Source organism: Monomorium pharaonis, unplaced genomic scaffold, assembly GCF_013373865.1.
Source record: "Monomorium pharaonis isolate MP-MQ-018 unplaced genomic scaffold, ASM1337386v2 scaffold_578, whole genome shotgun sequence".
Taxonomy (NCBI): Eukaryota; Metazoa; Arthropoda; class Insecta; order Hymenoptera; family Formicidae; genus Monomorium; species Monomorium pharaonis.
The window spans coordinates 17,937-30,765 of record NW_023415888.1 but is presented as its reverse complement, the minus strand read 5'-3'; the positions used below and the strand labels follow the sequence as shown (position 1 = coordinate 30,765).

The 12,829-nt window shown below is 29.6% G+C and overlaps 1 protein-coding gene and 1 long non-coding RNA gene across 5 annotated transcripts; one reads left to right on the top strand and one right to left on the bottom strand.

Annotated features, from left to right (window-relative positions):
* Positions 1 to 1,741: 1,741 nt before the first annotated feature.
* Positions 1,742 to 3,707, bottom strand: LOC118648663. Of its 4 annotated transcripts, none has more exons than XR_004965392.1 (6): positions 3,692 to 3,707; positions 3,354 to 3,510; positions 3,205 to 3,274; positions 2,793 to 3,022; positions 2,147 to 2,308; positions 1,742 to 1,757 (listed from the first exon to the last, which is right to left on the bottom strand). It is a non-coding gene; the product is annotated as an uncharacterized LOC118648663 (long non-coding RNA). The 4 variants fall into 4 exon arrangements; XR_004965391.1 differs by lacking the exon at positions 3,692 to 3,707 and adding an exon at positions 3,581 to 3,684; XR_004965390.1 differs by lacking the exon at positions 3,692 to 3,707 and having other exon boundaries at positions 3,354 to 3,643.
* A 1,419-nt stretch (positions 3,708 to 5,126) lies between these two features.
* LOC105831407 (nucleoside diphosphate kinase) lies at positions 5,127 to 12,547 on the top strand. Its single transcript, XM_012671506.3, has 3 exons — positions 5,127 to 5,421; positions 11,421 to 11,522; positions 12,143 to 12,547. The coding sequence occupies exons 1-3, from the start codon at positions 5,131 to 5,133 to the stop codon at positions 12,371 to 12,373; spliced, it is 624 nt and encodes a 207-aa protein (XP_012526960.1). The 5' UTR covers positions 5,127 to 5,130; the 3' UTR covers positions 12,374 to 12,547.
* Positions 12,548 to 12,829: the final 282 nt, after the last annotated feature.

The following is a 12,829-nucleotide window of genomic DNA, read 5'->3' as shown; positions in this document are numbered from 1 at the left end:
ACTACGCGAGTCATAAAGATAGAAAGGTTCTTAAAAAAAGAAAATTTAAAGCTTTCAAAATGTTTACTTTAAGAATTTATTTAGTAAAAATTTTGCGTAATAATTTTTTTCAAAATGGCGTATGACAAGCGAGAGCATGCGAAATTGAAAAATTGGTCCAAGTTTGCGACGATTCATGGCGTGAGGCAAGTATCGCAACTTAATGGGATAAAAAGCATGCGATAGTACAGAGTTTTCCCTTCAAAATGCTTTTTTACTCGTCTCGATACGATGATTTTTCGCTGAGATATGCGCATTTAAAGTAAAAAACTGCCTTTTTATTTAAATGCGCATATCTCAGCGAAAAATCATCGTATCGAGACGAGTAAAAAAGCATTTTGAAGAGAAAACTCTGTACTATCGCATGCTTTTTATCCCATTAAGTTGTGATACTTGCCTCATGCCATGGATCGACGCAAAATTGGACCAATATTTTTCAATTTTGAGTGTTTTTGCTTTGTCATACGCCATTTTGAAAAAACGTATCACACATAACTGTGATATAAAATTTTTTTAAGTGGCAATCCGAATCTTGAAAATGCTTCTTGGAAAACTTTGTTAGCTGTATTAGGTGCTGAGATATTCAATTTTGAATTTTTAACAATGCCCAATTTTAACTATCCCAGTAAACAAAAAGTTGTCTTAAAGCGCTCATTAAGTTAACTTTTATATGATGAAAGATGTCTTTCGGGATATCTAAAAGATATCTTTTAGTATTACTAAAAGATGTCCAATGTCCATCCAAAAAGTCGTCTTTTAGACATCCAAAAAGTTGTCTTTTAGACATCTTAAAGAGCACTTTTGATCTTTATAATCTCTTATGGAAGTATCTAAAAGTCAACATTAAGAGAACTAAAAAAGATATCTTTAGGTGGTCCGATATAGGGGTATGTAACCCTAATGATTATAATCGTAACACATTACATCAGCAGTAATAATAAGTTAGAATAAATACAATTTTTCTTTAAAAGAATTAAAATATTATTTAAATACATTTCTTTTAAAGAAAAAATGTATTTATTCTAATTTATTATTACTGCGTATGTAATCTATTACGATTATAATCATATATATTTATATTTAATTATAAATATATATGCATGGTAATAAATTTAATAGGATGGTAAATTTTTATTTAACAAAATTGATTATTTTTTATTATTACAAACCAAGTTTCACATTACAAGTTTATATAAACATAGTTTATATCTCTTACAAGTTTTATATATATATATAGATATATAATTAAAGTAAAATATTATTTTTGTATATATAAAAAAAAATATCAAAATTCAAAAATATTAAAAATAAAGTAATATAAAATCATATATAACGTTTAAATATGATAGTTCATTGATATTGAGTACATCCAGATTCATAATCGCTCACTAAGTGGCTTATAGTATTATAATAATTGTAGGTGGCTGGTTTCTTATTGATAAATAAGTAATTATTTATAAATAAGTAATAAAGGTATACCTTGAAGATATAATCCAATAAATCACCTCAATTGCTATTATAGCAGCTCAGTGAGCGGTTCCGCCTTTTGTATGTATAATACTCATATTTACCTAGGTCACACATTACAAAAACATCACATTTAGAAAATTAATAGCGTATTAAACAAAATAACTTATACGATCACTATACTTTTGCAGCCAAAGTTGTATTCGTTTCTCACTATTTCATCCATAGTAAAAAACTTTGCGTGATATAAGCTAAAAAGAAATAATATAAATTAATGTAAATTTATTAATTGTACACGCACGTGTACAAATTACCTTAGAATGGTATATCTATATTTTCAACCATTAACGTTTTACTGGGTTAAAAATGTACCCGTTGATTCCCAAACGTAGTATGCATTGAAGAGATAAACTAAAATCATTATTATGCTACATGAATTTCTTTGTCTTTTTATAGCAAAGACGATAGTGTAATCGGCAATAATATTAATTATTATTAAACATGTGAAAAAATAATTTAAACAAAATAAAATTAGAAAAAATCGTAAAAATTACTTTTTTTCAAATTCGCGTTGCATAACAAAAATACTCGGTAAGCCATTCTAGGGTTAAGAAATTTTTTAAAATTAAAGGTAACTTACCACTTATTATGTTTGGAAAATTATAATTTGAAATCTTGGTTTTGTTAGGTTTTTTAATAATCTAAGTACATCGACTTGCTAACTCATCGGTCATAATCACTGACATCATTTTTTTATAGCTTTGTCGAAATTATCGCCTCCAACGGTAATCATTTTTGCTTCCTAAAACGTAACATAATTAAAATTTCTAAATAAAATTTAATACGTTTAAATATTTTAAATAAATAACTCATTACAAATTGTGATTTTATCTGTTGTGAAGAGGATTTATTAATTTTTTACATACACGTATACTCAACTGTAAATTACAATTATAGTAAAAGTTACAAAAAATGTTTAATAAATTAATTAAAAAATTGAAATATAAAATGTGTAATTATGAACTAATATGTAATTTAATTATGTATATATATATAAACACAAAATTGTATAGTGTACAGGTTAGAATACGTAAATAAATACGTAATTATATTTACCTCATATAATAATGCACGTGTTAATAAATAATTTATTAAAAAGATAATTATGTACGTATCAAAATATTAATAAAAATTCATGCACAAAATATTTATTAAAATTACATTAAAAATATAATATACACGATACGTATCATACATTAGAGCAAATATTAAACAATTATACTTACTAATCTTTTTGATATGTTTTTTCATGCAGTCTTCGACATTTTTCCTTTTCAACATAATTATATTATTAAATTAATATCTCACGTATATACACGATGACTGTCGATACTTAATACTCGATGACTGCAGTTTTATATTTTATTTTTTCTAGGTTATGTTGTGCAGTACCCTCTCTCGAGCTGCGTTCGGAAAACTCGAGTGAGCAAAGTTCTCTAATTGATGTCTTAAAGTTCTGTAATTGGACAACTTGAAGACAACTTACAAAAGATGTCTTTAAAGATCACTTTTTAATACGTCAAAAAAGTCATCTTTCAAAAGTGATCAAAAAGTTAAGTTTTGCATGCAAGACGTCAAAAAGATGTCAAATTGACAACTTTATGGACATCTTAAAGAGCTCTTAAAAAGATAACTTACAAGTCCTCCAAAAGTCATCCGAATGTTTATTGGGTATTGCAAGAATAAAAATTCCGAGTTTCGCTAACAACTATGGTTAATTTTTATTTTAAAAACTCGAAACCATCCTCGGATTGTAAGCGTTCGACGTGTGCATGTGTGTTGCGTACCTGACTTCCCACGAATTTTTACTACTCCAGACTCACATTAACACAAGCAAATCTGAGTAGTTACGCGAACAAAGCTTCCCCATTAGGGAATTTTGATATTCGATTTTACCACGTAGAAAAAGTCATTGGGCTGTATCAGTTTCAGGAATTGCGATATCTAATAAAAATAGACGACTTTCATCTGACTATTTCTTATTAAAAGGTTTTACCGTCGGCATTAGCATTACCCAATGTGCACCACAGGAAAGTTGCGCGATCGGAATTTGCACATCACGGGGCTTTGAAAAGTGCCGTTTTGTGTGTGTGTGTGTGTGCGTGTGTGGCGGGGAGGTGTTTACCTCAAGGATAAGGACCCCTTGGCTCGTCTCTCTCTCTCTCTCTCTCTCTCTCTCTCTCACGCATAGACTCACGCTTACACACTCTCGCGCTTACATGCACGCACACATACACGCGCGCGCACACACCCAAGAAAGGTTTGGATTCGCAAAATACTGTGGAACTGACGAGCCATGGGGTCATCCTTGAGTTAAACACCCCCCCCCCACACACACACACACACACACACAAAACGGCACTTTTCAGAGCCCCATGATGTGCAAATTCCGATCGTAAAACCTTTTAATAAGAAATAGTCAGATGAAAGTCGTCTATTTTATTAGATATCGCAATTCCTGAAACTGATACAGCCCAATGACTTTTTCTACGTGGTAAAATCGAATATCAAAATTCCCTAATGGGGAAGCTTCGTTCGCGTAACTACTCAGATTTGCTTGTGTTAATGTGAGTCTGGAGTAGTAAAAATTCGTGGGAAGTTAGGTACGCAACACACATGCACATGTACGTCGAACGCTTACAATCCGAGGATGGTTTCGAGTTTTAAAATAAAAATTAACCATAGTTGTTAGCGAAACCCGGAATTTTTATTCTTGCAATAGTTAAAATTGGGCATTGTTAAAAATTCAAAATTGAATATCTCAGCACCTAATACAGCTAGCAAAGTTTTCCAAGAAGCATTTTCAAGATTCGGATTGCCACTTAAAAAAATTTTATATCACAGTTATGTGTGATACGTTTTTTCAAAATGGCGTATGACAAAGCAAAAACACTCAAAATTGAAAAATATTGGTCCAATTTTGCGACGATCCATGGCATGAGGCAAGTATCACAACTTAATGGGATAAAAAGCATGCGATAGTACAGAGTTTTCTCTTCAAAATGCTTTTTTACTCGTCTCGATACGATGATTTTTCGCTGAGATATGCGCATTTAAATAAAAAGGCAGTTTTTTACTTTAAATGCGCATATCTCAGCGAAAAATCATCGTATCGAGACGAGTAAAAAAGCATTTTGAAGGGAAAACTCTGTACTATCGCATGCTTTTTATCCCATTAAGTTGCGATACTTGCCTCACGCCATGGATCGTCGCAAACTCGGACCAATATTTTTCAATTTCGCATGCTCTCACTTTGTCATACGCCATTTTGAAAAAAATTATTACGCAAAATTTTATTAAATAAATTCTTAAAGTAGACATTTGAAGCTTTAATTTCTTTTTTTAGAAACCTTTCTATCTTTATTACTCGCGTAGTTATCGTTATTGGAAGTTTAGTGATTTTTTGACAAATTTTAGGTGTACCGCTTTTTTTCGAGTGAGTGTATATAAAACATTATGCTAGTTACTTGCTAGTTTGAAGAAAAATGGCGGATGTGAGAATACCTACTTTTCTAGTGCTCTAGTTTAGAATCTGGCAACCCTGGACCTTAGGATTACGGCGTTATGCACATTTCCCCTCCACGATCAAGAAGATTTGAGAAGATTGCCACGGTCACACTCACGGACTCACGACACTCACGTTCTCATTCTCATTTTTTCGCGGCTCATCGGCATCGCATGGTCTTGTGCTTCATCTCGATTTTACTACAGATCTACAAAATAGTTATGGCGGAGAATAAGGAGCGCACCTTTATTATGGTTAAACCAGACGGCGTACAACGTGGTCTAGTCGGCAAAATTATTCAACGATTCGAAGAAAAGGGTTTTAAACTCGTAGCTACGAAGATGTTGTGGGTAAGCGATGTTTGCGTGTAATTTATATTACAATCGCATCTTAACTCTAAAAGATTGATAAAGAATTTGTGAATGGGCCACGTGGCTTGGCGAGATCATATCTCGAAATTTATTAATTTCGGTTAATAATTAAAGTAATTGTTTTTCTTATTTCACGAACGTTCTACTGTACACACATAGTCAATAATGCTTCTTTTTTTTAAGTTAGCTACATTTCGTACTTTGTATAATGTATGTTTGATTGGTAATTGTTCAGTTTAGGGGCCTGTTCCTAAAAATCGATAAAATTATGCTCATTCGACGGGTTTTTGCACGAAATAAAAGAATCTGGCAGAAAAAAGCGTCGCTCTGCCTCGTTTAGCGAAATATTAATCGTTAAAGTTGACTACTCACCAGGTTAGAATACCTGTCATATCATGGGGTAACCCATGTACAATGCAAGCTAAGTAAAGTCCACATGGGTTAGCGACTTGGATGAAGTGGGTGCGGGAGGAGGGGCCGAAGGCCCCCCCTTGCACCCCCGTGTGTGTGTGTGTATGCGTGCAAAGCATTCTCTGCACCATATGGGTTTGCAACTTTCGACGCAACGATAGGTATCCTAACCTGATGAGTAGTCAACTTTAACGATTAATATTTCCCTTATTGAGGCAGAGCGACGCTTTTTTCTGCCAGATTCTTTCATTTCGTGCAAAAACCCGTGGAATGAGGATAATTTTATCGATTTTTAAGAACAAGCCTCCTAAACTGAACAATTACCAGCAAAATTGCCAATAATGAGATTAATTAATCAATAAATTAAAAAATACCTTATGTAACGCGTGTTCTACATGAGATATGGAACATAGTTAACTTAAAGTGAGAAAGTATGATTTACAACTACATATATATATACTGGCAATTTTTAGAATAAGTATTTCAGAAACAAAATATAAAATAAAGCATGTATCAGATTACTACTGAGAGATTGTAAATTAAAAACTAAATTTAAAAAATTAAATTTAATTAGTCAAAATAAAATAGATAAGGTCAAGGTTTATTTGATTGATTGACCTTCTAATTTTTAGCTTACACATGAAAGGCTTTTGTATGAATTTTACATATTGAAACAATTTTATGCCAATTTTGTAAAAATTGTAGCTTGCATTATTAGAACTTTTGATTAGAAATTTTGATATTTTAGTTCTCAATCATTTTCAACCAAATTTGTAGATCCTCTTCTAATTTGTATTTTATTTTTGTCACAGAGAAAGGGGGAGAAAAAATTTAAGAAGGTATTTTTAGGATAAGAAAATTTAAAGATTTATAGTATTTTGAAGGAATTGTATTGACGTAGATTCTTCTTCTTAGTTGCTACTTTATGACTGAAGTTTCGTGATTTCATGAGCATATATTTGTGATTTAGATAGATATAATTAATTTTTTATTATATTTTAAATATATAACCTGGATTGCAAATTAAAAATTAGGTACAATAGGGAGGAAAGAATAACAGGAGAGAGGATATACCACGCAACATGGCTAAATGTAAGGAGGAGGGGGGGATGTCACAGGTCACTGTGAAGTTGACATCGCAACTTTCTGTATCGCAAGTTTTCATGACAGTTTTACTTGCACCCCAAATAGTTCTAGAGCTCCTGATAAGTTTCAGAAATAATTTCGTTGATTTAGTTTAAAAAAATAAAATTTGAAGTTATGAAGTGCTAATTTTTTCTGGCACCTCACTAGTAAAAAACAAAAGTTGTATCAATAATTCTACTCGCACCCGCAATAGTTCTACAGTTCCTGGTAGATTTTAGCAATAGTTCTGTACATTAAATATATTTAAACAATTTTTTGATTTGATCTCTGGTATCGCACCACAAGAGTAAACTATCACTTTATGGCGAGTTTGACATTATGGAATTTTTTGACAGTTCTGCAATAGTTTGCAAAAGCTTTGGAATTATTATACAGATCTGTCAGAAAATGCTATAAAATTGGTTGGAACTCGCCATAAAGTGGTAGTTTACTTTTCTGGTGTGGTGTCATTGGTCAAATTAAAAATTGTTAAAAAATGCCTAAAGACTGGAAGTGTCGACGAAACCTACAAAAAACATTGGAACTATTGCAGAACTATCAGAAGATGCCATACAGTCAGCTGGAATTTTCCATAAAGTGGTAGTTTACTCTTGTGGTGCGGTGCCAGCAGTCAAATTAAAAAATTGTTTAAAAATGCCTAAAGGCCGAAACTGTCGACGAAACTGACAAAATGCGTTGGAACTATTGGAGAATTATCAGAAAATGACATAAAATCGACTGTGGAACTTGCCATAAAGTGATAGTTTACTCTTGTAGTGCGGTGCTAGTGGTCAAATTAAAAAATTGTTTAAATATATTTAATGTATGGAATTATTGCTAAATCTATCAGGAACTGTAGAACTAATGCGAGTGCAAGTAGTACTGTTGATATGACTTTAGTTTACTAGTGAGGTGCCAGAGGATATTAGCACCCCATAACTTCAAATTTCATTTTTTAAACTAAATCAACGGAACTATTTCTAAAACTTATCAGGAACTCTAGAACTATTTGGCATGCAAGTAAAACTGTCATGAAAACTTTCGGTGTGAAAAGTTGCAGTGCCAACTTCACAGTGACACGCCACAGGCCATTTTTTTTTATTTGTGTGACTATTAAAGAAGTAAGAGAGATGTCCGCGTGTATACATACAAAAGAAAAGGCTGCCGATAACTAACAATATTTTCTGGCTACCCACATCATTTAAAAAGACCTTACACTTTCTTCTGTTATTCTTTCCTCCATGGGTACAACCAATAAGAATAAAATCGATTGAGATTAAAAATATAAAAAACATTTAATTTTTTAAATTATTCTAATTCTTAATTTGCAATTTTTTTAATTTAATACATAAGATTGAATAATGCTTCAAGAAAAAGCTTGAAGTTAGTTGCATTCTAAACTTTCTATAGCACATATCTCATATAAAATATGGACCACAGCTGTTCAATTTTATACAAAAACGCATTATTGAATTATTTTAGTATAAATATTATTTTAATGTTTAACTTTTTTCTCCCTTTTCTCTGAAATTAATTCCATTTTTCAATAACTCATTAGAATTTTTGTTTCGTTTAATGTATGTATGTAAATTTTGTGTGGGGCGCACATACTTTAGGTAATACAGGTAGAAATACATTTCCTATTATTGACAGAGTTAAATACAATTATGTAGTAGAAAAAATTCATACGGATTATAGAAATCCAGTAAGTGCAATCTCTTTCTAGTTGCAAACCGCTCACATTGAAATAATTGAGCAACGTCTGCATACCTTTTGTGTAGATTTGATACCGCATATATTTATGCAGCTTATCATCTTCAATGACATAGATATCTTGAGTGCAGCTCAACCTTTAGCAATTCATTATCTTTTTTAAATTGTTTAAACAATTTTTATGCTGTTTTTTTATTAATAATACCACACATGTTACAAATGTGTTTTGCTCCAAGTTTAAATTTATAAAACCAGAAAGCATGATTTTTAACTTTTTGGTATCCATTTTTAACTTCACATAAACAACAGAATGTTGAAACAAATAAAAGCTGCATATAACATCCCTTTTCTACAAAATGCATGTTATATCTATAATTGCAAATCTCGAAGTAATTGTCTCTTCCGCGATATTGATTAGTTCTCTTGTTGCGCTTTGTGTTGTGAGAGTAGCTGTCACTGAATTTTGACAGCTGTCAAATTTGTATAGATGGTTATCTATATAAATTATCGTTGTAAACGATACTTCGTACGTTGTACGAAAAATGGCTATAGAACATTTTTGTAGGAAATTAAATTTCCTATTAGATATGTATTTTTAAAAAATTTTTACAATTTTTTAAAATAAAAAAATAAGCAAAAAACGGTGGCAAGAAATAATAAAAATTTGCAAAAAATTCCAATTTTTACATTTTTGTTTATAACTAATATTTGCCTTAATAGGATCGACTATAGGCTTACAAAAATTTAAAGTATACATTATAACGAACAAAATGAGCACACGTTAAAGTATTTTCCATTAATAGTCACCGAGATATCGTTGACGGAAGTTAGGCATTTTTACTTAGTTTTTCGCTTTTGCGGTTAGACGTGAACGAAAAGTGTTATAGGAATGAACCTTTTTAATGTTATTTTTTATGTACATTGAATGTATATATACTAAAAAAAATTGTTAAACAATTCTTTAAATATGTTTCTCTTGAGCAAAAGAAACGTGTTTGTCAGCTTTTAAAAAAATTACAGTTGCAATCGAGGAAAAATTTTAAATATATAAAACAATTAAAAAAATTTGATTTTTTAAATATAACAATATAAAATGTAGTTAATAAAAATTTTATTTTTGATCTTTAAAAATAAAGATCAAAATAAATTATTTTGTAAATATATAAATAATTTACATTAACAAAATTATTGTTTTATTTTAAATAAAGTGTTCCTTTATTCAAACAATTACATATTTTGTAATATATTCAAAACTCGCTTCTTGTTTGGATAACCAATAACTTATATAAATATGTTGAATTGAATTGTGCTTAATAAAAGCGTTTGACAGCTGACAAATTGAAATCATTAAATTATATAAATTACAATTATTTAAGTATTTTTACATATAAAATTGTGATAAAGGAGATTTGTCATTATGTGATGAGCATTGCCGACAAATGGACACAGTAAAATTTATTTTTTGTAATAAAAAATTCCACGCAATAATCATCCAAATCTCAATATTATTTTTGTTGTCAGCAATTGAAAAAATTAACTTCTTTATATGTTAACTAGTCTGGATTTATTTTGATAAATTGGTTACACAACGTTTTGGTCAGACGCCTTCTGGTCTTTATCAAGTGTATAATTTGATTACTTCGTTATCATCAACAATGTCAAAACACACTTGATAAGGGTCAGAAAGTGTCTGACTGAAACGTCTTGTAACCAATTTATCGAAATAAATCTGCCAAACTAGTCAAGATATAAAGAAGTTGTTCATTAATTTCCCCAATCATGTTTTTAAGAACTTATAATAGTATTTTAAAGATAAACCTCAAAATTGAGGTTTATCAATGATTAATCAATGACAAAAAAATTTTGATTTCAAAAAATTTTGACTCTGAAACCATCTGCAAACAAAACGAATAATTTAGTTTATAATGGCTTATGCAATATATAATAAACGACCAGACTTTGCTATAATTTTAGATAAATAACTTTTAAATGCGTAAGGACCACTACACAAACTCTTTTACATTACGCTATGTTAAGTACACTATATAAACCTAAGCTTGTACTTAAAATTGAACTTAAATCAATGAACAAAGAAATCCTTAATGTAAATTCTTTAGGTTTTGTGTTAAGAATTTCTTTGAATTTCGTGTACCTAACGTAACGCGTTATGGAAGAGCTTGGCAGTGACCCTAAATAGACTCAAATAAACTTGTACGAATATTTATTAGAGTTTTATTAGTATACGTTAAAAAATTGATTAAATTTATAATGTTACTTTCTTATCAAGTTTGCAAATAAATATTACAAAACGCGATTTTACATAAGAACCAAAAGTAAACGAAAAATTTAATAACTTTTATCAATAAGAGAGTTGTGTTTTGCATGTGTATTTAACATAATAGAACATAAAATTTTTTATATTTAAAATATTTTAAAAAATATATTTGTTAATGCTTTGAAATAACATTTTTTAAAAAGAAGAGTAAGATGAGAAAATTTAAATGCAGGCGACATATTTATTTAGGAAATATAATTTTTAATTATTTTAGAAATACAATTGAACTTTAGTACACTACTACACTTATCTAAAAGATATACAGATTTTTTTACATAATTTTAGAAATACAATTGAACTTTAGTACACTTATCTAAAAGACATACATATTTTTTATACATATTTATATTTGTACATCTCTAATTTACACATTATAAATATATTTTTATTTTAGCCTTCTGAAGATCTCTTGAAGAAACACTATGCTGATCTGGCATCGAGACCCTTTTTCCCAGGTTTAGTCAAATACATGAGTTCAGGACCAGTGGTGCCGATGGTAAATTTATTATATAATATATAATAATAAAATAATTAAAGTTTTCCAAAATCAAACAAATCTATTTTTTAAAAACTTGTATTATGGCATCAAATCGTCCTCTATAAGTAGTGTTGCATCATACAATTTTGTTTTATAAAAATTGACCAAAAAACGTGAAATAAATAGTAAGTTTAATTTTTTGCAAGAATTAAACAAGTCTACATAACAATGTGTAGACATTTTGTTTTTTTCTTTTAATTGAAATCTTAAAATATTAATGAAATCTTACAACTTTGTTTTTATATGAGTTTATATATTTGGAGAAAGATTGTGATATTTATGTCATCTTAAACAATAAATGGTTTAAGATGACATTTTTGTTTTCTAACAATTTAACTTGTGGGCTGGTTTATTTTTTGTAGAAAATTGGATAATTAAAAAATAAAATCTCAATTGCAATTTTTGATTTTTGATTTTTATCTTATTTTATCACTTATTACTCTTTAAATTTTTTCTATCTGTTGAATATTCTTTATATATTGTTAATATGTTAACAAATTTAAGCTTTAACATCAATGATGTCTTTTGAAAAAATTTTCGTTATATTTACATGTATTTACATGTAATCGCTGTTTTAGGTCTGGGAAGGCTTAAATGTCGTAAAAACTGGTCGCGTGATGCTGGGCGAGACAAATCCCAAAGATTCTGCGCCTGGCACAATTCGTGGCGATTTTTGCATACAAGTTGGACGCAATATTATCCATGGCTCTGATTCAGTCGAGTCAGCCAAAAAGGAAATTGATCTATGGTTTGGCGAAAAGGAAGTGATCGACTGGACGTATGCATCTGAAAAATGGATCTACGAATAAAAACTTAACGAAAACTAATTTTTTAAGAAGTTTCTCCAGTATTTCCTTGGAGTCTTCCCAAACTGACTGCCAGTACACAAATGGACCGAATCGTTTAAGCGAAAATAACTATAAAAAAACATGTCCTGACATTTGTAAGAAATAAATAAACAGTTGCTAAACTTTATTTAAAAACTGAAATATAAAACTGGTTTGTAGGATAAAAAATTATTAGTTATTGAAATAATTTTTATTGATATGTGAATAGAAGATATTGTAATAAAATGTAGCATGTATGTGTGAACAGACAATTCTCATCAAAATTTGAAGCTAATTGAAAATGAGAATCTATTAGCAAAATAATTGGTTTTAATTGTAAACTAAATTTAAAATTTTTTAAATTAAAAGCGTTGATATTTGTAAAAGAAGATTAAATTATATAACTAAGTTTTTGAGTTTATTAAAAGTAAATAATAA